The 21,139-nt window shown below is 35.6% G+C and overlaps 1 protein-coding gene across 1 annotated transcript; it reads right to left on the bottom strand.

The window, feature by feature from the left end:
- Nucleotides 1–478: 478 nt before the first annotated feature.
- On the bottom strand, nt 479–21,139 carry Naa30 (N(alpha)-acetyltransferase 30, NatC catalytic subunit; the record flags this gene model as incomplete). Its single annotated transcript, XM_005399254.2, is given in 4 exon segments — nt 479–3,767; nt 13,603–13,658; nt 15,825–15,948; nt 20,849–21,139. Coding segments are annotated over 4 exon segments (609 nt in total), but the record flags the coding sequence as incomplete, so codon positions are not given.

The raw sequence follows: 21,139 nt of genomic DNA, 5'->3' as shown, positions 1-21,139 counted from the left end.
TTCCACTAATATCCCAAAATCTTGGAAAATGAAAGCATGCATAATTATGAACAAGTGCTTCAAAAAATGAGGCAAAAAGACCTTTAGATACTCCTCTTAGTGTCTTAGCAAAGGAAAAAAAAAAATCACTTATACTGGAACTGTGCCAACAAGAAATAGTTAAAAAACAAAACAAAAAACCCTTAAGAAATAAACTGCTATGGGACAAAGACTTAAAAAAAAAAAAAACTTTCAGTTTAAAGCATGCAAGAATGTTCTCAAATTTGTAATGAGCTGATAAAAAAGCGACTTTGATTACTTAAAAATCAGGTTTACTTTCTCAGAACAAAAGGTAGAATGATAATAACTTTATCATTTCTTCAAATAACTCTAGGGTAGGAGGCAAGAACTGGGGAACAGAATAGATTACTTGTTTTTCTGAGTAGGTAAAAGCAAAACAACCCAATCAAAATGCACACAGCTGTATCTCAAAGAAAAATGCCAACACAACGTAACCATACTTTATTTGACTGCAACTTAGACAGCTTGCACATTTCAAACCCCCACTGAATCTCTCTCTCCAAAAGGATATGGGACAAGAGGAGAAAATTATGCAGTAATATCCAGTCATCAAACATCAGTCCAATATTTTGAGATACACGTCATACTTAATAGATACGCAACTCATATTTGATGTCAATATAATTTATGTTTTTACAAACCTGAAAACCCTATAACATTATAGAGACGTCATGGTGCACTGAAAACTCACTCTGATGCATTACCAATTTGATCTATGCTCCTGAAAAGTGATGAATTTTATGATTTTTAGATACCATAATAAATATACACATCCAGTCTTACACGTCTGCTGATACTGTAACACAGGGCAAGGTAAAGTTAAAATATGACAAACTCCTTTTACATAGATTTATCAAGCAAATGGGGAAGGTAACTTGGACAAGAGAGGCAGAAAATATTAAAACCAATTTTTAATAGTAATTCCTTTCTTTTTATTTTGCTGGCTTCAACTCCAAAAACTAATGTCTGGTTTCTGATCCGTGAACTTCTCTAGAGTAAGTAGTTTCATCCCAATATAAGGAAAATTAGCCCACACATCAAAAATGGTAGTATACCCGTTAAGCTTCTTCAATATTAACATATATAGCTTCATGGTAGCATGTGTAAAAAGTTTCAGCAGTACCATCTGCCAAACCAGTGTCAGTGGATAGTACACAGTACAGTCAGCCTTAAGGAAGCAGCACCCTATTAAAAGAAAGTTGCGCCAATTTTACTCAGTTTCAGCCAAGTGAACGTACTCTATCAATTAAATGAAATTATTTTAAGCTGATATTAAGAAAAACAAAAGCTTAAAGTAACTTAATGTTTATACATTTTGACTTGAATGGATACTTTTAATTTTGGTGCTGGATTATCATGCTAGAGGTTAAAATTTTAGGTGAACAATTTTTGTGCATCCGATTAAAGGCATAAGGTATACACTGATACTTAATTAACATACACCAACAGAACAATATGGCAACCATTGAGTTTCTAGTCACACAGTTAAGGTCATGTTTACAAATGCTCAGGTAACAGCTGATCCAGGAAATGTGAGGTTAAGGATCAGTGGTGATAGTTTGATAGGCCAACTAAAACAAAGATGGTCTGAACTGATAATCTAGCAAGTTATCTATAACTGTCCCCATTACTGAGTCAAGCAAATGTGTATTCAACAACAATCATTACCCTATTAACCAGCAAGTCATATAGAAAGGGGTGAAGTAAATCTGATGACATAATACTGTTTTAGATTGTTTCCTTCATATTAAAAATAATAACAGAAGCATTACTATGACTAGTATTCTTCTAAAACAGATGCAAAACAAGTCAGCTGAAAAGCTGAGTACTGTGTGGTCTTATTTTTAATAACCCAGTATTCTGCTCATTAAATTCTGAAGAGCAATATAGAATAGAAAGAAAAAGTTTTCTTTAAAATTAGGAATTATAAATGATCCCACCACAGCAGGAAGGTTTTATTTTCATCAAATATAAATTGTGTATCTTTATTTTAAAAGTAATTAGCATGTTCACTTTCAAAATACTATACTGAGCAAAGAGCAGCTTTCCTTAAAAAAAAAAAAATGCAAACTTTCCTGAAAAGGGGCCTTTACCAACTGTTAATGGAGGTAGGGTTTTTTAAAAATACAGTAATTATAGCCACAAAAAATTCAAACCAACTCCTAGAGGCGATGTAAAGCATATTCAAATGAAAACAGCAACAACAACAGATTCTATAGGACATTTTTTCACAAAGAATAAACCTTTTCTTATGGGTACTTAGGTTTTCCAGTTAAATAAGTTATCCACCATAGGTTTGCTGACTCAACTGAAAGCAATTAACTTCAAAATTTGTTACACTGACAAATTTATCAATACATAACGTAATTAATAAACATGGTGGGTGAAAACCCAAAGAACTCATTAAAAAAGATTTTCCTTTATCTCTTGTTTTTCTGGAGGAACAAGGCAAAGCTCTTCCCAAGAATCTATTTAGACAAGTGAAAAGAAAATAAAAGCAGCTTAAAAGGATACAATACACCTTGAAATTTATTTTGAAGACCATGAACCAAAGTGAAGCATTTTAAGAAATGGAAGCAATGTAAATCCAAATCAAGTGGGGAAAATACTTTTAGTTACTTTATAAAAGCTGTTGCAGTAATTTTGATTAAATAAAATGATACCAATTTAATTTTCTATTCTTTCCCAAAAGTTCCCTCAAAAAAAAGTGCACCTAAAATCCAGCAATTCCTAGCTCCATCAACTTTTCTCATCCCTCTTGAGCCATTTCTCAAACATTTTCCAAGCAGATTCTATTTGTTACTGCATGGAAAGAAGGGACTTGTAAGGTGAAGCATTGTCACCTGGAAAAAGTATCCAAATTATAAAAATCTGAAATAATTTATTGTCAAATTTAGAATTTAAATAAAAACAAAAATTTGCTTGCAAAGGCCATAAAGAAAAGGAAAAGTCAGCATGCATTCAAAAACTAGAGATGAAGACAAATATACTTATCTACACAGGCACTGGCAGACGCACTTTAATTATCTTTACTCACTGTAAGACATATCCCACCCTACATTTTTTCATTCACTAATCACTGAGGTACCAATATTCAAGAATGGAAAATTTAATATTGAAAAAATAAAACCTAAAATTGAAACTTTTCCCTCATCCTCTTCAGAAAACTATGGCAGGTTTTGTGTGAAATGTTAGTACACTCAGAGACTTTTACAATCTACATTGGCTTTTTAAGGAACAAATTATGTTCCACTTACTGGTTCTGTGATAAAATGGTCACTATGTAAATAACATTGTCAGCAGACTGCAAATGAACAAATCTTGGCTATCAACTGGCACATCTTGCTGGTACCAAAAGAACTCCTTTAGTTTAAAACAATCTCTTTTAATTCAGAACGAATGCGCCATGCCAAAGTGCAACAAATATTGTGCGACACTCAATGAGACACTGACAGATAAAGAGCTGCATGGGAATTACTAAATCCACCTGCAAAGCAATTCTGTACAAATTGCATTGCATGCAAAGGTCGACTCTGTGTGGTTGGAAGTTGTTCCTCGATGTCAGTTTCTCAACGCAGCCATAGTTTAAGTCGCAGTGCATCAACTCCATTTAAATAGTATCTGAACAGCCGCTTATCTCGAACAAAACCAAGATTTTCATAAAGTTTCAAAGCAGACTTATTTGTTATTTCGGTTTCCAAAACAACCTTCAAGAAATGAAAGAAAACTGAGTTATAATTTTATAATTTGAAAAGCTTACAGAGCATATACCCAGCTTAAATAATTAAGAAAAAAATACTACACACTGATTTGTTGGTTTTTTTCTTTTCTTTTCTTTTTTGAGACAGGGTCTCATTATGCAGGTCAGGCTGCCTTGAGCTCACTTTGTAGCCCAGGCTGGTCTTGAACCTGCAACGATCCTCCTGCCTCAGCCTCCCCAGTGCTGGGATTACAGGTGTGTGCCACCATGCCCACCACATTGACTTGTTTAAAAACTGACAATGAAAACATCTTTGAGTCTAAGTGAGGTGGGATCTCCAGGGGCTTACTTTCTGTTCTACTAATTTTTGTGATGTTTGGAATTTTTAACAAGATTGTTTATGTTTTACACTAAAACAAAGATGAGTGATTTCCCTGTGGTGGAAAATAAGATGGCAAAAGAAAACCAAAAATAAAAAGATGGCAAAAGAAAACCAAAAATAAAACCAGGACTTGAAACTACTGAGATTGACCTGCAATTCCTGTATTTTCATTAATGTTATCACTTATCTTGACAACAACTATATTTGTCTCATGTATACCAGAGTCTGTAAACTACAGACTATGAGCCAAATATGCCTGCTCCCTGCTTTTGTAGATAAACTTTTACTGGAACAGTCAGGCTCATCTGTTTACATGTCTATGTCTGCTTTTTGATACAGAGCAGAACTGAGCAATTACCGCAAATACAAAAGTTCTACAAAGGCCAAAGTATTTTACTATCTGGCCTTTTGCAGAAACAATGTGCTGAACTTGGACCAGGAATACTCAAGGCATACCATAATCATCTGAAGGGTTTACTGAGCCCCACCCTAGAGTTTCTGAGTAGGAGAGAGTATCTGGATTTCAAGTACATGAACTGAATTCTTTCCATGATTCTGGTTATGAACTAAACCAAATATCCCCCTAAGGTCAACATTGAACCTAGCCATTGAATTTGATTCCGTTAGTGTCCAATTCAGTTTGTGACCAGAACTGTGAAAAGAATCAAGTTAGTGAACCGAGGCACCACTGTAAATCACAAGGTGATTAGTGTTGCTGCTGGCTGAGGATCTACAATTTTAGAACTACTGGCCTAGCATTACTGATACCAAAACTTAACAGAGGAGCAGAGTATTAACTTTCATAAGTCTTTAAATATTATCGTACTAATGGCCATGGAAATGAAGAACTGATATTCCTGAATAGTGTTTTTTAAAACTTATTTCTGCCTCTTTATCAAAACACGCTTGACCCCATCATCCCAACTCTTACAGCTCTATTTGCCTTTGAATCTCATCTACCACACCACACTAAGCCAGTTACTACCCTCAGCTGTTTAAACACAGAAAAAATGACAAAGGACAAATGAACAAAAGCCCAACTACAAAGTATACGAGGCTCTCCAGTTTTATCTCAAGCTATTGAAAGGTCTGACAAGAATTCAAACAGATATAAACAGAAAAAAGACAGTACCTCAACTTATCATATCCTAACAATCTGCTCTTTCTCCACAATTCCATAACTCAATGAGCAGGATTTCCATCCTACCACAAGAATGCCTCAAAGTGGAAACCTGAGTTATCTTGAACTCTTTGCTCTCTACCCAGCTACAAATGTCAAACCACTAACTCTTGCTAACATTCCTTCTTAAATCATCTCTCAAACTGGTTCTCTTTTTTCTATCCTCAATACCATATCCTAATCCAAGTTCCCATTAATGCCCACTGTTAATTACAAGAGCTTGCTAACTCAAGAACTCTCCCATTTTCTAAGAGTGATGCTTGTTATTCCCTGATAAAAAATGTATTTACTCTTTTGCTATCAAGATAAAGTCCAACATTTAAAAATAATCTAACGAGACCTAAGAGATTTATCAAGATACAGCCTCTGCGAACAACTCCAGTTTTGCGCTAAGTCTCTCTCCTCTTTGTATTCATGTTCAACACCAAACTTTCTGTGTCTGGAATCTACCATGATCTTTCCTTCTTTTGTTTTTTCGTAAAAACTGTTTTCTGTCTATAAAGATGTCCTTCCTATACTTCTCACTTACGGCCTTGGCGTATTACTTCAGATCAGGTGGAGTATTCCTTTCCCTTTGTACTACCCCACAACACTTTGCACTGCCCCTATGAAATACTCTAATGATCACCACTCCTAGATGGTGAGACAACACAACAGAATACAACATGTACCTCCTACACAGCTACATTCTCCTCACCTACCATACTGCCTGGCACAGAAAGCTTTTTAACACTCAATGTGTCCTCAGCCCATTTCATTGTATGACATACATTATATAAACATTACACAAAAGTGTTTGCATACTTTTCAACAGCCAGGGTACGTGAAGTATTATCTATAGGCAAGTACCTGTGCGATTAACTCCTAAAAGCAAATTTCATGCTACACCTAAGCCTGTAAAAGATCTAAAATCAAGTAATTAATAGTTTAGGATCAACTGGGCATGGCAATACACACTTCTAATTTCAGCATCTGGGAGGCTAAGGCAGGAGAATCGTAAGTTGGTGCCCAGCCTGGGTAATTTAGCAATATGGTGAGATTCTCTCTCAAAATAAAATATTAGAGGGCTTGGGGATATAGATCATTCACAAAGTTCTGGATGCAATCTCCAGCACTGCAAAAATACAAAAACAAAAACAAAAAATAACAAAAAACAAAAACAAAAACAAAAAAACCCTCAAACCAAACCAAAACACCAACAAACAAAAGTTCAGGATCAAGTAAAAATACTCCTAGGAAGACTCTGAGGCCAGCCTGGGCTACACAGTGAATTCAAAGCCAACCTGGACTACACAGTGAGATCCCATCTCAGAAAAACAAAACGAAACAAAACAAAAAACAAAACAATACATAGCCAACAAGTTGGTTTAAGATAATTAAAATCCAATCTATGATCTTAAAAAATTCAATTTTTACTAATGCATGCCATGATAGAGTATGGAACATTTCAGTGTAAGTTTTTAGTTTTAAACAGTTCTCTTGGGTAATTCCTGGAAATATATTATTACGTCAGTACCTAACAGCTAAAATGTTAAATCAAGGCAATTTAATGACACGTACTCTGAAACAATGCAAAACTTGTGACTGATTTCATATTTTTAAAAAGATGTGCTATGTATGATGTCACTGTTTTCAGAGCAACTCTATAAAATAGATATGGTTATCTCCGTTTCACAGATGAATGAAATGTAATATGACTAGCAAATATGAATTTGAGCTTAGTAGTAAACACTCTTCTGTACTTCCCTGATTGTTTTCCAGAGCAAAATAAAGCAGCAAATGGGAGAGCTAATCTATTTAGGAAAAGATGAAGGGGATCCGAGCCCACCATCATTAGTATCTGGCAATCTAAAATATCTGTAACACACTTAAGGCTATCTACAGCCAGGCAAACACACTACTAAAGTGTGGTTAAGAGTTAAATTCTAGTCCATAAGCATCCTAACAAATTAACAAAATAAAGCCCAATTAAACAGAAAAAAATTACACAAAGGGTTACTGTAAATTTCTAAATAAAGAGATTGTATATTACTCAACACAAAAGAAAATGCCAGGGGAAAAAAAAAAGCAACTACTTTTTAATGCTTAACCAGTTAAATTCTTTTAAAATCTGGGTTTATACTCGAAATTCACTATGAAGCTACTTTTGCTCTCCATCATGGAAGTATCACAGAGGAAGCCAAAGGACAATTGAGGAATTTTTGGTTCTAAAGAAAACTGACAAAGTTGAATTCTATTTAACAGTCAGAGTTAACAGTGATACTCCACTGATTCTCTTAGCAACAAACCATTATTCTTTTGTACACCAAACCACTACAATTTAGATAGCATTTTTAATACTATAAGTTTGGAAGCCCTTGAAGAGCAGGCACGCTCACAGAACCTAACCACTCACATACTGTCCAGAATTTAGCAAACCTCCTTTTCCACTGGTATCTGCTGAATGAACAACTAATTTTTTTATTGTTCTTTACAAAGGAACTAACACCAAACTGCACAGACTAAGTGACAGCCTAGAAAAAGGTAAATGATTTGCCTATAATCAACTACCTAGCTGTCTCTATGCCATAGCCAAAATGTGTTTCTAGTGAAATTAAAAATGTTTAAAATATAATTATTAAAAATACATACAAATAAACATAGTAATAAGCACACATAATTAAAAAGCTAAAAAGTCATCTTTTACCTTGTGGAGGACAAAAGAATTAATGAATCTTTCTACCCTTATATGTATATATTTTAACGAAAAATAACTTAGATCTTTCTGGCTACCAATAATCTAGTTAATAATGACCTATTTTATTCTTTTGATAGTACAAAATATGGTAGGCTGTAACTTTTATGTCTAGAATATACCAAAATGTCTTGTGCATTACTCGTATACTGCTAGAAATAAATAGCATTAAATTAAGCAAACTAGGCTGTTGGGAAAGCAAACTATAAACAATGCAACAGGTCATGGAGCATAGTCTTATATGGGAGAAGATACCTAAAAAAAACCACGTGAGCTGGCATGTAGGCAAATGCCTGATACCAACAGTCAGGAGACTGAGGCAGGAGGACTGAGTGTTCAAGGTCAATCAGGGCTACCTAGCAAGTTCAAGGACAGCCTAGATTGTCTCAAACAAAAACAAAACCACAATAGCAAAAATACAGCAAATATTAAAACACATGCATCAAAAACAAAACAAATAACAAAATACCAAAATGCATATGCCAGAAAATTGGCAGACTCAATTTCTATTTTCCAAGTTTTCTATTATGTTTATTATGGCTTCTCAAAAGGAGAAATATTTTCATCATAAATCACCAAAAATTAAGAGCTACATTAGTAACAGTGCTTCCCTAGCGTGTGAGCGGCTTCAGGTTCAGTTCCAGCACTATAATAACTAACTAAATAATGACAGTTTCAACTGAAAATGTTTCAAAGTCATGTGCTACACCTCTAAATTCCATTAAGAACTTTTGATTTCATTTTATAATAATTAGCTCTGAATATTAATATAATGGTAAACATACCTTAAATCTTTAAAAGTTCTTAAAATTTTCAATTTTTCATAGATAAAGATTTAAGAACATCTACAACTTAAAAAAGTAAAGCCGTTAATCATGCTGATCAATCACCTGTCAACATTCTAATTTATTTTAAGAGAGAATACATAAAAATCAATGGCTACTACACAGGCTTATTATTGCAAGTATACAGGTGTACTTTACAAATTACACACTAGAAACTCATTCAAATTATTTGCATTTCTTTATTCTTTCCCCTAAGTAAAACACAACCTGAGACTCTTTGTCTCAGCCACTATACAATCAGCAGCCATAGCATGTAGGGGATGTAACAAAGTCAAATCAGATCAGCTTACGGACAAAGGTACCACTTATTCATGAAGCAATCATTTCACCTGCTTCCTTTTTTAATGTTGTAATTGGTCAATGCCCAATATAAAGAATTTTTGTTGTTGTTGTTTTTTTTTTGTTTTTTGATACAGCGTCTCACTACAGTTCAGGTTGGCCTTGAACTCACTTATGTAGCCCAAACTGTCCTCAAACCTACAGCGACCCTCCTGCCTCAGCCTCCCAACTGCTGGGATTACAGGTGTGCACCACCATGCGTGGCAATAAATTTTTTAAGTCTTTAGCTATGCTGTTTTAACACGTCTAATTCTGACATTAAAAAACTGGCAAAAAGTCACAGTAAGGCAAAATGCAGATATCTATTCCACCAAGACATTATTTGGGCAAAAAAGAACCTACATTTCAACTCTCTGGCTACTAATGTCTAGTGGTAACCAAAACAACATAAACACAATACAAAGTCACAAATTTGGTAAACAGAAAGTAAAAATTGATAGGATGTGTATGTATCTCCATTAATAGCTCCACAGATCTAAAAAACCTAAACAAAAAACACCAGTGTCTTTAAGAATTTTTCAAATAACAGCACAGTGGAAACCATAGAAAATGTTATTTAAAAACCCTTCTTAGGAATAGGGAAGTAGGCAGTGTTGGTACAGCAGTTGCCTAGTGTGCACACAGCCCTGGGTTCAATTCCTGGTACCCTCCTCTCCCAATCAAATGACTTTCTGATACATTTTTTGATACTGTCAACATTTTTTGAGCTTTTAAAAGAAAGAAAACATGGCCTAATTTGATACAATTTAAATCGTATGTTTAATGTTTTATAATTAGTCACTATATTCTTAGAGAATTACACTATAATTTCAAAGTTTTCCTCAGAATAATGCAATTATAAACAAAACAATATTTTTTACCCAAACTGCATTTTAACAAATGCAGTAGCCAGGCATGGTGGCACACACCTGTAATCCTAGCACTTGGGAGGCTGAGGCAGGAGGATGGCCACAAGTTTGGGCCAACCTGGAATACTTAGTGAGTTCAAGGCCAGCCTGAACTACATAGAGAGACCCTGTCTTTAAAAAAAAAAACGTGGTTAACCATACAGATTCCCTTAGCTTTTAAAATCTTATGTACTGTGCACAAAAATAAGGCTATTATTGTTCAAAGAAAGCTTATAAAAAGTGAAGATTACACGAGTCAAAATTCAAACTGCTTCTTTAAAGAGGTACAAACAATATGCTAGAAACACAGTTAATCATTCAAGTATTTCTGAACCCTGTACTGCACTAACTACTAGGAATACAGCAATAAACGAGATAAGACATCTCTGTCATGTGTCGTGATTAAGGTATAGGCACTGAAAGTGCAGTAAATACTATAAAAGAAGTCAGGAAAAACACAGAAGGGTTAACTGGTTCTGTCCAGAAAGAAGAAAACTGAGTATTGCTGTTGGTACTGAATTAGGTCTTAAGACTGGTATTTCAATAAGCAGAGAACAACCAAGAAGCTACTGGATCTAGCAACCCTACCAGTGAATAAAGTTTCACCTGAGTAGAAAGGGCAGGAACCAAACAAAATGGGATGATGCGGTAATAAAGGAAGAAACAGCAACATACTATTGGGAGAGAGAGAGAGAGGATTTATTGCTCATACAATTTAAAAACAAAAGCTCTGTCTAGTTATATAGCAAATAATTTATCTGAACAATGGGACACAGATAAGCCTTCCCCAAAGTCAAGAAAAATTTCTCTAATCCAGAAGTACAGATAATTCAAACTGCAGGAACAATCCACCTAAAAATCATATGACAGGAAAATGTTCATGGAGCCTAAGACTTCCTGGCCCACAATGAAAAGAACATTTCTATTCTTTTTGTTTTTGATTTTGAGACAGGGTCTCGCTATATAGTTCAGGCTTGCTTTGAACTCACTATAGAGCTCAGGATGGCCTTGAACTGGCGGCCATCTTCCTGCCTCAGCCTCCCAAGTGCTGGGATTACAGGCATGTTTCACCACCCCGGCCAAGAACATTTCTATTCAAAATCTACATACCATACCTGTCAACTTTCAAAAACCAATAGTATTTAAACGTTTGATCAGTAAAGGTAAAACACACAGCCTGCCTCACAGGTAGTGATAGGGATAACTCATAAAGGGCTTAACCACAGGAACAAAATATTCCCTGCCCTCAATAGCTCTCTGTTAACTACAAACAACTCTCCTCAGTAGTAGAAGAGCAAACATGGTCTATGAACCCCAAGACTTTTTCCAAACTGTTAAGCAACTTTTGTGAAGCGTGACTTCTCCTCTTGATGAGCTGACTAAACCAGTATGGACATGGTTCGAAGCTACAGGGTCACACTCCTGAGCTTATCCAGTCCAATTAAGTTAAATTTAGTTATTAGCTATATAAATGACTTGTGTTTCTATATCTTTTACTTTCAGATAATAAAAGCTATAAACAATGGAAGAGCCTTCACCGGTGAATTATCCAGAGTAGAATTACATACCTTTAAATCCTAGGATAACTTCATTGTATTACCTAGTACTCTATAGGGCTCCTCTCATGTAACCACATTTCATGTCATCTGTTAGAATATACACTAAAGTGAACAAAGCACGAAAATAAACATTCTGGGCCTGGCATGGTAGCACACACCTGTAAACTCAACACTCAAGAAGCTGAGGCAGGAGGATCTCCATGAGATCAAGGCCTGTCTGGGCTACATAGTGAGTTCAAGGACAGCCTAAACTGCATAGCAAGACCCTGTGTCAAAAAACAAACAACAAAAAACAATGCAAAAAAGAACAGAAATATTCTGCAATAAATCTTTGGATTTTTAACATGGAAATGCACTGAGATATTATTAAATAAAAACCAGTATTATTGATTTCTTTCTTGTAAAAAATTACACTTGTATAAAAAAACCCGCATAAAGGTTTGCTTAGAAAATGGAAGCATGCATTATTAGCTAGAGGAGAAAAGGAGAATAGAGTTGAAGAACATAAAGATGGCAGAAGAGGCAGGGCATGGTGTCACACTCCTGTAATCCCAAATATACGGCAGACTGAAACAGGAGGATTTGAGCTGAGCCTGGCTGATTTAATGAGATCCTGTCTCAAAAGAAAAAAAGGCAGGCGAGGCATGCTGGGGATGTAGCTCAGTGCAAAGGTGCTAGATTCAATCTCTAGTTCCACAAAACAAAACAACACAACACAACGTAACACACACAATGACCACATATACCTTTTGTACCACAAAACTACACATTAAAAAAACACAAAAGCCACAAAAACAAATTACTAAGATCAGTCTGGGGGCTGGGGATTTAGCTCAGTGCCTGCCTGGCAAGCACAAGGTTGTGAGTTTGATTCCTGGTACCGGAAAAAAAGAAACAAAAACAACAACAACAACAAAAATTGGAAAAAATTACTTATTATCATGTATTTGGGAACTATCTGAGATACATCTGCTCTCTAATAATAATAATTGTCACTTATATTCCTGTACACATAAAATTACTAATACAATGCAATTTTATTCCTCCTTGCTCACCACTATCATAATAGAGACATCTGTACATCTCTCATTTATACTCATTCTCTCCACACTGTTCTACAGTAAATGTCAACATTCCCAATCACCAATATTTATTCAGCACCATATGAAAGCACAGTGCTGTTGAATATAAAGTTATACCTATCATCAGACCTTACAAGCTGGAAAGATGGTCTTATATTAATATTCAGAAAGCTTTATATTCAAGTCATTGATAGCCTTAATATTATTTAAAGCTCAAAGATTTCTTTTTTTTCAATTGTGAAATATTCTCCATGTAGGCTGACAGTTTTACCAAGATTTAAGGAAGTAGAGGGGTGGCATAGAGACACAAAGGACAGTATAGAAGCAAATAATATATGGGTCTGTAGTAAGACCTGACCTATAATATATGGGTTTGTTATAAGAGCTACCTTAAATGACGTAACTGATAACAAAGCTTGTGAATAACATTTACATAAAATGCTTAAGATTTTACCTTCACACTTGAAGAAATTTAAGTTCCATTAACCTTCAAATTTATTCTAAGTCAAAACTTGTATGTGCATATGTGTTTTGGAGGGGTGATGCTATGGAATAAACTCACACTATGCAAGCCCTCTACAGTGAGCTCCATCTGTCTTTTTATAAAAATATTTATCGTGTTACAGTGATTACAAAGTTGTCCAGGCTGGACTTGAACTTGTGATCCTCCTGCCTCATCCTCCTGAATAGCTGGGATTACAGAGAGGTGCCATGGTACCAGGCTCAAAATTCACAGAATATAATTTTCTCCACAAACTGCATGTATATCTGCAATGAAATCTGCAGTGCAAATATTAGAAAGGATAAAGGTATTAACCATTTAGAAAGACTTACCTCATCACAGTCTCCTTCAACCATGGCATATATAGCTTTCTTGACCAAGTTAGTACCTAGAATATAGATCTGAGTATTAGTGAACAGAAAAGATAATTAGTTCCTTAAAGAACCTATATTATAATATTCATAATAAGCACATAAATCTCTACTGTTAGGTTCTATCTTGAATGCAGTTACTCTGATAACTTACATGTGGAAAAAACTGGATATAAACTGACAGCTCTTTTTTATTGTTTTTCTGCTTAAAGAAGAAGGAAAGGAAGAAAAAAAAAGGCACAATACGGTACAGCCAGACCAACTTAGAACTCTTTAAGCTAGCCAGAACTTACTATACAACCTGCAGTCATCTTGCCAAAGATCTTCGCAAGTCCTGGACACAAAGTACAAAGACAGCCTCCTAAGAACTGCTATGCCTATAGGTGGGCCAAGACACTCAGCTGGCTCCTATAACCTCATAGTAAGCCTGGGCACAATTAAGTCTGGCACTCTGAGTGATGTCAGAGGTACGTCTATAAATGTCTATGAAAATGTATCCTAGATCAGGTCAGCTATATCTGATATTGTACATTACGAGGAAAAGCACTGCAGAATCCAGTTTTTAAAAGACCCATTTTATTTTAAATTGTTTCTTATTTTGAAACTGTGCATACATTTCATGAGTCATACAAAATATGTCTGAAGGCCAGGATGGAACCCTAAAGCCACTTGGTTTATGCCCTGTGAACTAGCCAAACAATTGCCTATCATTTTTAGTGAGTTTTTATCAGTTCTTTTCAATGAATCAGATTCATACTTGGTCTGGAAAATAATCCCAATTCATAAAAAAAACCTTAACAGAAACCTGCGACACTATAATATATGTTTTTAGAAGTCAGTTACACCTGGGGCTGGGGATATAGCTCAGCGGCACAGAGCCTGCCTGGCAGGTGCAAGGTTGTCAGTTTGATTCCCGGTACCAGAAAAAATAAAAAAAAGAAAAGAAGTCAGTTACACCTAACATAACAGGCCAGGCACAGTGGCACAACCCTGTAGTCCCAGGTACTTGGGAAGCTGGAAGCAGGAGAATCACTTGTGCATAGGAGTTCTAGGCCACTTTAGGTAACACAGTGAGACTGTCACACACACAAAAAAATGAGCCAGGCACGGAGGCTAAGGCAGGAGGATTGCTGCAAGTTTGAGGTCAGCCTGGAATACAAAGTAAGTTCAAGGCTAGCCTGAACTTCATAGTGAAACCCTGTCTCAATGAGATAAAAAAGAAAAGAAACAGAAGAAAAGAAAAACCTAGCTTACTAATTAAATATATTTATAATGACTTCTCTGAACATCAAAGACTGTGTAAAATTGTCTGTTAGACAATAACCCTCAAATTTAGTTTTAAAACAACTATAAACTAACTATAAATTACACAACTGCTAATAACTGAGTATTAGTATTGGGATCAAATACTATTTTATGAATATTCACTAAGCTTAAATACATCCCAGAGTTTGATGCATTTAGCCAAGTGTTTACCACCTGATACTCCACTGTGACAAGATTCAGTAAGTCCCAAACACTACAGCAATGGTTTCTTAATCAGGTTCCACCAGTCACTTGGGGAAATTTTAGTCCAGCTCTAACAGGGTGAACACAAATCAAGGAGAAGGGCCTAAACATGTACTATTAAACCATCCATGGATTCTAACAACCATTATAAACCATGCGCGCAAGATTAACTAGACATCCCAGAAAAGGTCAATACAAGAGTTGGGGAATATAAGAAATAATCAATTTTCTTCCCAGAGGCCACTTTTAAACTGCAACATGATGTTTCATGACTAGCACTAATTAATGGTAATAACAATAACTCTGTAACTCTGGCTTGGTTGTGGTCTACTTAACCCAATTGAGTGCCCTACTAATGCTATTAAAAACTGCAGTACTTCCTACAATATAATGACTGAAAAGAAAACTGATCACCTCCTAAGTGGATGAAAAAAGATTAAGACATGTTATGTACATGTACCACAAACCACAAACATGTACTAATAAAAATCTAATCTAAATAAAAATTTTAAAAATTAATGAAGAAAATAATGCCCTTTAATAACTTTTTAAAATAAAAACCTTAACTCTGTTTTACCTTCAAATTCATTTCTAATATTTACATGTAAGTTTGTTTCAAAACACAAAACTGAAAATAACTTGTTTACTTTTTGAGTAAAGTAGTATTTTCTTACCAATGCCATTTCTCCTGTATTTGGAATCCACAGCTAACATGGCTATATAACCTCTGCGGAACATCTTTTTGTGCATATCCAACTTGCAAACGATGGCACCTACACACTCCTCCCCTACCATGGCCTTAAAAATAAACAAACAGTTATGAAGTGTGCAATTACCCAAGGAAAACAGCAACCAACCATTGGTCAGCATTTCTGAAAGAAGAGAAAGAGAAATCTACCAGGAGAGCAATCATTTTTCAGAAATCTAAATCTCTAACTTCTCTGAATGTTCTAATTTTAAAAACTTCTCAATATTCTTTAGAACACACATTTCTTATGCTTATTAAAGCCCCGGGGGAAAAGACAGTATTTCCACATGGTAAGTATTCAGTACTTTACACATGCATGAGGTGCTTATGATTACATTTATGTGTAACAAAGACCTACTTAAGTTTGGGAAGGGAAAATATGCAAAAAAAAATTATTTTAAACACAAAATCCTGTCCAGCTTGGTGGCACAAACTTGTAATCCCAGTGCTCAGAGGCTGAGGCAGGTAGACTGTCATAACTTTGAGGCCTGCCTGGGCTACATAATCAGTTCAAGGCCAGCCTGAACAATGAAATGAGATCCTGTCTCAGAAAGCCCCCCCGCAAAAATCCTATTCATTAGGTTATACAATTTGCCCATAAGCAGAGTATAACTTTTCATAATAAGCTTTAATAACAGATAAATATAAGACATGATATACCTGTATGATAGATTATATTCTAAAAGTTCAGGAAGAGGATTGCTTGTAAGTTATTGCTTAGATTACATTCAAAGACTTTGTTAGCTGGGCCTGGTGGTGCTGCTTATCATTCTAGCACTCTGGGTAGCTGAGACAGAAAAATCACAAGTTTGAGCCCAGCCTGGTTAACTCAGCAATGTATGTGAGACCCTGTCTCAAAATTTAAAAAATAAGGTAAAAAAATGGTTAGGGATCTAGCTCAGTGTAAAGGCCCCGAGTTCAATCCCCAATACTGCCAACACTCCCCCCAAAAAAACCCAGAACAAAAGGTTTTTTGTTACTGAAGTAGTACCAAAACTAAATACACGATGGTCTCATTTTTTAGGATACTCATGACAGAGGAGGTCATGTCAGAAAGCTCTCAGAAAACTGTAGAGGGGGCTGGGGACTTAGCTCAGCGGCACTGCACCTGCCCGGCAACAGCAAGGTCATGAGTTTGATCCCCGATACCGGGGAAAATAACCAAAAAAAACCAAAAAAACAACAACAAAAAAGAAAACTGTAGAACTTTCTCAGCTATTTTAATACAAATATCAGCTTTCCAAAGCGTTAAAGACTACATCTTAAATAAATGCTAATAATCTCCCATTTTCTTTTAGATCTCTGGTGTCGCCAATGTGAATGGTTTTCAAAATGTCCAACAATGACGAAAAGTTTTCTAACACTATTCCAACAGATATAAATAGGACAGTATCTTCATTTAATGCATTAGCAAAAGTAGTAGTTCTTGTCTATAACTTTCCTCTTCTTTTCTCCTATTTCGACAACAAAATCAGGAATGGGTTAAAAAAAATTAGTAACCAAAGTACAGTTCATACCTAGTACATATTTTAACCTGAATCTGTTGTAACATTTTTAGTCTGTCATTCCATAAATTGATCTTTTATAAAAAATACATAAGGAAATCTTTTTAGACAATTTTTACACAAACCTAAATTAGGTAAAAAAATTATTTTGAAGGACTATTAAATTCATCAACCTATGCAGTTATTTATCACACATTCCAAAATTATGTCAACAAACCTCTCTTCCTATTTTTCCACTTAAACCACACTAAACCAATTTGTTTTCTTACAAAAATTAAAATTCTTCCCATATTATGACACGAAATACACACAAAAGATGCCGGGGTTGAACAACTCAACTGACAGTTCCTTTTTTTCCTTCTTTTTGGTGCTGGGGATTAAACCCAGGGCTGTAAGCACAGTAGGCAAGCATTATACCTTGACAGAATTTTGTGATTTGAAAATAACTCACTTCAAATATATATCTATGTGTGTCTACATATACATATACATATATATGTACACATATGCAAAATCATCACAGATCAAATGGTATATTTACAAGAGCCAGAAAAAAAATTTTGGTCTAAACTCATAAGCTACGTTCATGAGAAATAAAAATACATATAAAACTGTGATACAAATCTCCAAGACAGGTAAGATACACCTTACAGTTCATAAAGCCATCCAATAAAGAAAAAAAATTAAAACCATTAAACACAACACAACTTTGAGCATGAAGTAAAAAGCAAAATATGTTAGTTCATTCTTAAAGAGTAGACTGCTTTCCTAATTAAGAACCTGGAGGAGCAAAAATGAAGTTGTACACATCTAAAAATAAAAGACCAATACTTCATTCACTGTTATTAAGAAAATGTTGTTAGTAAAGAAGGCTAATACTGAACTTTTTTCTAGTGAACTGCTGATGAATATATTTTATAACTATCATGTGCCTGTGGAGTTTTGCAAATAAAAATTTTAGCACATACTTTTTAAATTCATGTTACGTATTTTTTCAAAAACATCCGAAAAAAAAATCCCAACAGTTAAGACTTAACTCTACACGGCCAAAGGCTTCTCAGTCAATAAAATAGTAAGAAATATAAATAAATTGTGTGAAACAGATTCCAAAATTCAAGGACACTACAAATAGAAAACAAAGAAACCAGAAAGTTAAATTTAGAACAAATAAACAGAAGTTCTATATTATACTGCTAGTAAATTTAAGAATTTTTAAAACTGAAAATACTATGAAGTCTAAAGAGGTAACGTACACAGTAACTGACAGTGCCTCACATGTGTACTGTCATTTATTTTTTACATCTGCTACATCATTAGGAAGAATTATAACAGACGATTTTGTTAATCAAGTACTGGCAATTCTATAACATATTCCATTTGACCCATTACAGCTTTCCCAGTGGAAACCTGCAACATTTTGGAGGGTTCTTATCTTTTGAGACTCATGTTTATATGGCCAACTGCCCTCTGTGAAGGTAATTTTGTGACACAATGGGTTTCACAAAATGGGTCAAGGTTATGTCATTTTTCAGGTTGTTACTATGAAACATCAGGAGAACTGGATCTTACCTTTATTCTATGCCACTAAATATCTGGAGATTTAAATATTTTCACTCCGGTTTTCATTTTTTTCCACCGGAGAGGAGGGGAAGTTGAACCTATATTATCTATAGGAGTCTTTCAAATATGACTTAAAAGCAAACATAAACAATGATATTTTTAAAAAGTTGAGTTCTTATGGGAAGTTTAAATTTAAAAGCATGTTAACATACAAGATCCAGTTCTAAATGGCCTCTATTGGTGAACTACTATTTTACTGTTCAACATCTCCAGATTCACATTGGCACTAGTAAATCTTATAGACCATCCACTTGTGCATATCTCAGTTTCTAGGTGGTCAGAACTTAATTTTGTTTCGTTTTGTTTTTTTACCCAGAACTTAATGTTAAAATTTGACTATTAAAGGATAAAGTACAAATTAATTGGTGAACTGGGAGGGTTTTATATAAAATCAACATTAAAGTTTACTAAGTTTGCCAGAGTCTAAAATGGCAGACAAGTGGAGAGACCGAGGTAATACCAGAGCTCAAAAGTTGACCATCATGTACACAAAACTATTCTCCGAAAATTAATGGAAAAACACCTATTTAAAATGTGACACAATTATATACTTCTGTGGGTTAACTTACAATGAACCTACATTTTTTAGCAATTACAATGGTATTTGATATGACATTTGTAACATTTTCCGGTATTCACGGAGGAAACTTGTCCTAGAACTTCTATTTTGATACAATGGTAAGAATTCCAAACAAGTTTTCTAGAACATAAAACAGTATCTACAGATTAAAAATACTAAATTGAAGTTCAATCAAGTTAACACAAAAGCAAAACTGCCACCTACAATACCTAGGCTATGTTTTCAAATTATCACCAAGCTATAAAATCAAAAAGACGGTTTTAAACTATCGTCAAAATGTACTGCAGGAATTACTAAGCACAACTAAGTCAACGGTAAAACAATAACAGTGGTAGAATTTTTCTTCACGTTATGAAATAACTTCTTAAACGCAATTAATAAAAGTCAGTAGAAACAATGTGTGATAGAAAGCATATACCCACAGCCAATATTTAAAGGTTTTATTGAGACTGAAATTGGGTTAATATTACTGTAAAGTAATTACTGGTACGGCTGATATTATGTAAAGAAATTATACAGCTTATCTCACAGTCAACTTTTTTGTTTACATGTAGGTAAATTTTGTCAATTATACCCCCACAGTAGCCATAGTACTAGTGTTTAAGCATTTCTACGACCAGTTTCTTAAAAAATAAAAAAAAAGCGGATAGTTAACAATTTCACATTTCACAGAGTTTTTTTACTCAACTTTCTGGGCTCTTTCAGCAACCAGAAGGTAACAGCACCTTCTGCCATGGAGCCCAGGAAGCAGGCTGGCTACAAATGTTAACTGTCTTGTTTAAGTAAGAGGAAACCATCCACACTTACTGAAAATGTTTGTAAGATTTAATTCTCCGAGGTGGCCACGCCAAGTTTACTGACAATCATGTTCACCAAAACATGTTTATGCCCACACTCTTCCCTGATTACGACTGTAACTGAAACATTAGTGAGACCTACAAGGGAGGCTAATGAACGACGGCTAAACGTGGTTATAAGCTAACGTAAACAGGACCCGAGGACCCCTCTGCAGTGAAAGAGGCATCCCAGGGGCTTGCTGTCTTTCTGAGTCTCAAGACAACCCAGATCGCGAGGTCTTACCTTCCAACAGTTCCATTCAACACCCAGGGACGCGCGCTCGCACTTACAGCGTGTAACGCACCACGGAACGCAGGACGCGGCCACTGCCACACTCGGCCCTCACGCTCCCTGCCCCGTGGCCCGCGTCTTGCCGGGGCGCACCCTCTTTCCACGGCGTCCACTTACCAAGAAGCACAGCTGTGGCCAGTTGTGGATAAAATATCTATACGTATAAATGGAGTAGGGTTCGGACAGATCTTTGGTGATCAGTCTCATGATATCGGGCATTTGGAGCTCGGACTCGTAACGGACGTATCGTATCGTCCGGTCCTCCCCGGGCTCCGCCTCCCGGCCCGAGGGGCTCCTCAGGCTGCAGCCGGCGCTCAGGGCCGAGGACAGCAGCCGCACCTGCTCGTCGTCGTCCTCGGGCTCGGCGCCCTCGGCCAGTCCGTTGCGGGCCGCCGCGGGGTCGCGGGC

The sequence above is a fragment of the Chinchilla lanigera genome, unplaced genomic scaffold (genome assembly GCF_000276665.1).
Source record: "Chinchilla lanigera isolate Chin_1 unplaced genomic scaffold, ChiLan1.0 scaffold00065, whole genome shotgun sequence".
NCBI lineage: Eukaryota > Metazoa > Chordata > Mammalia > Rodentia > Chinchillidae > Chinchilla > Chinchilla lanigera.
The sequence above is the reverse complement of the archived record's forward strand: the minus strand, read 5'-3'. Positions and strand labels throughout refer to the sequence as shown.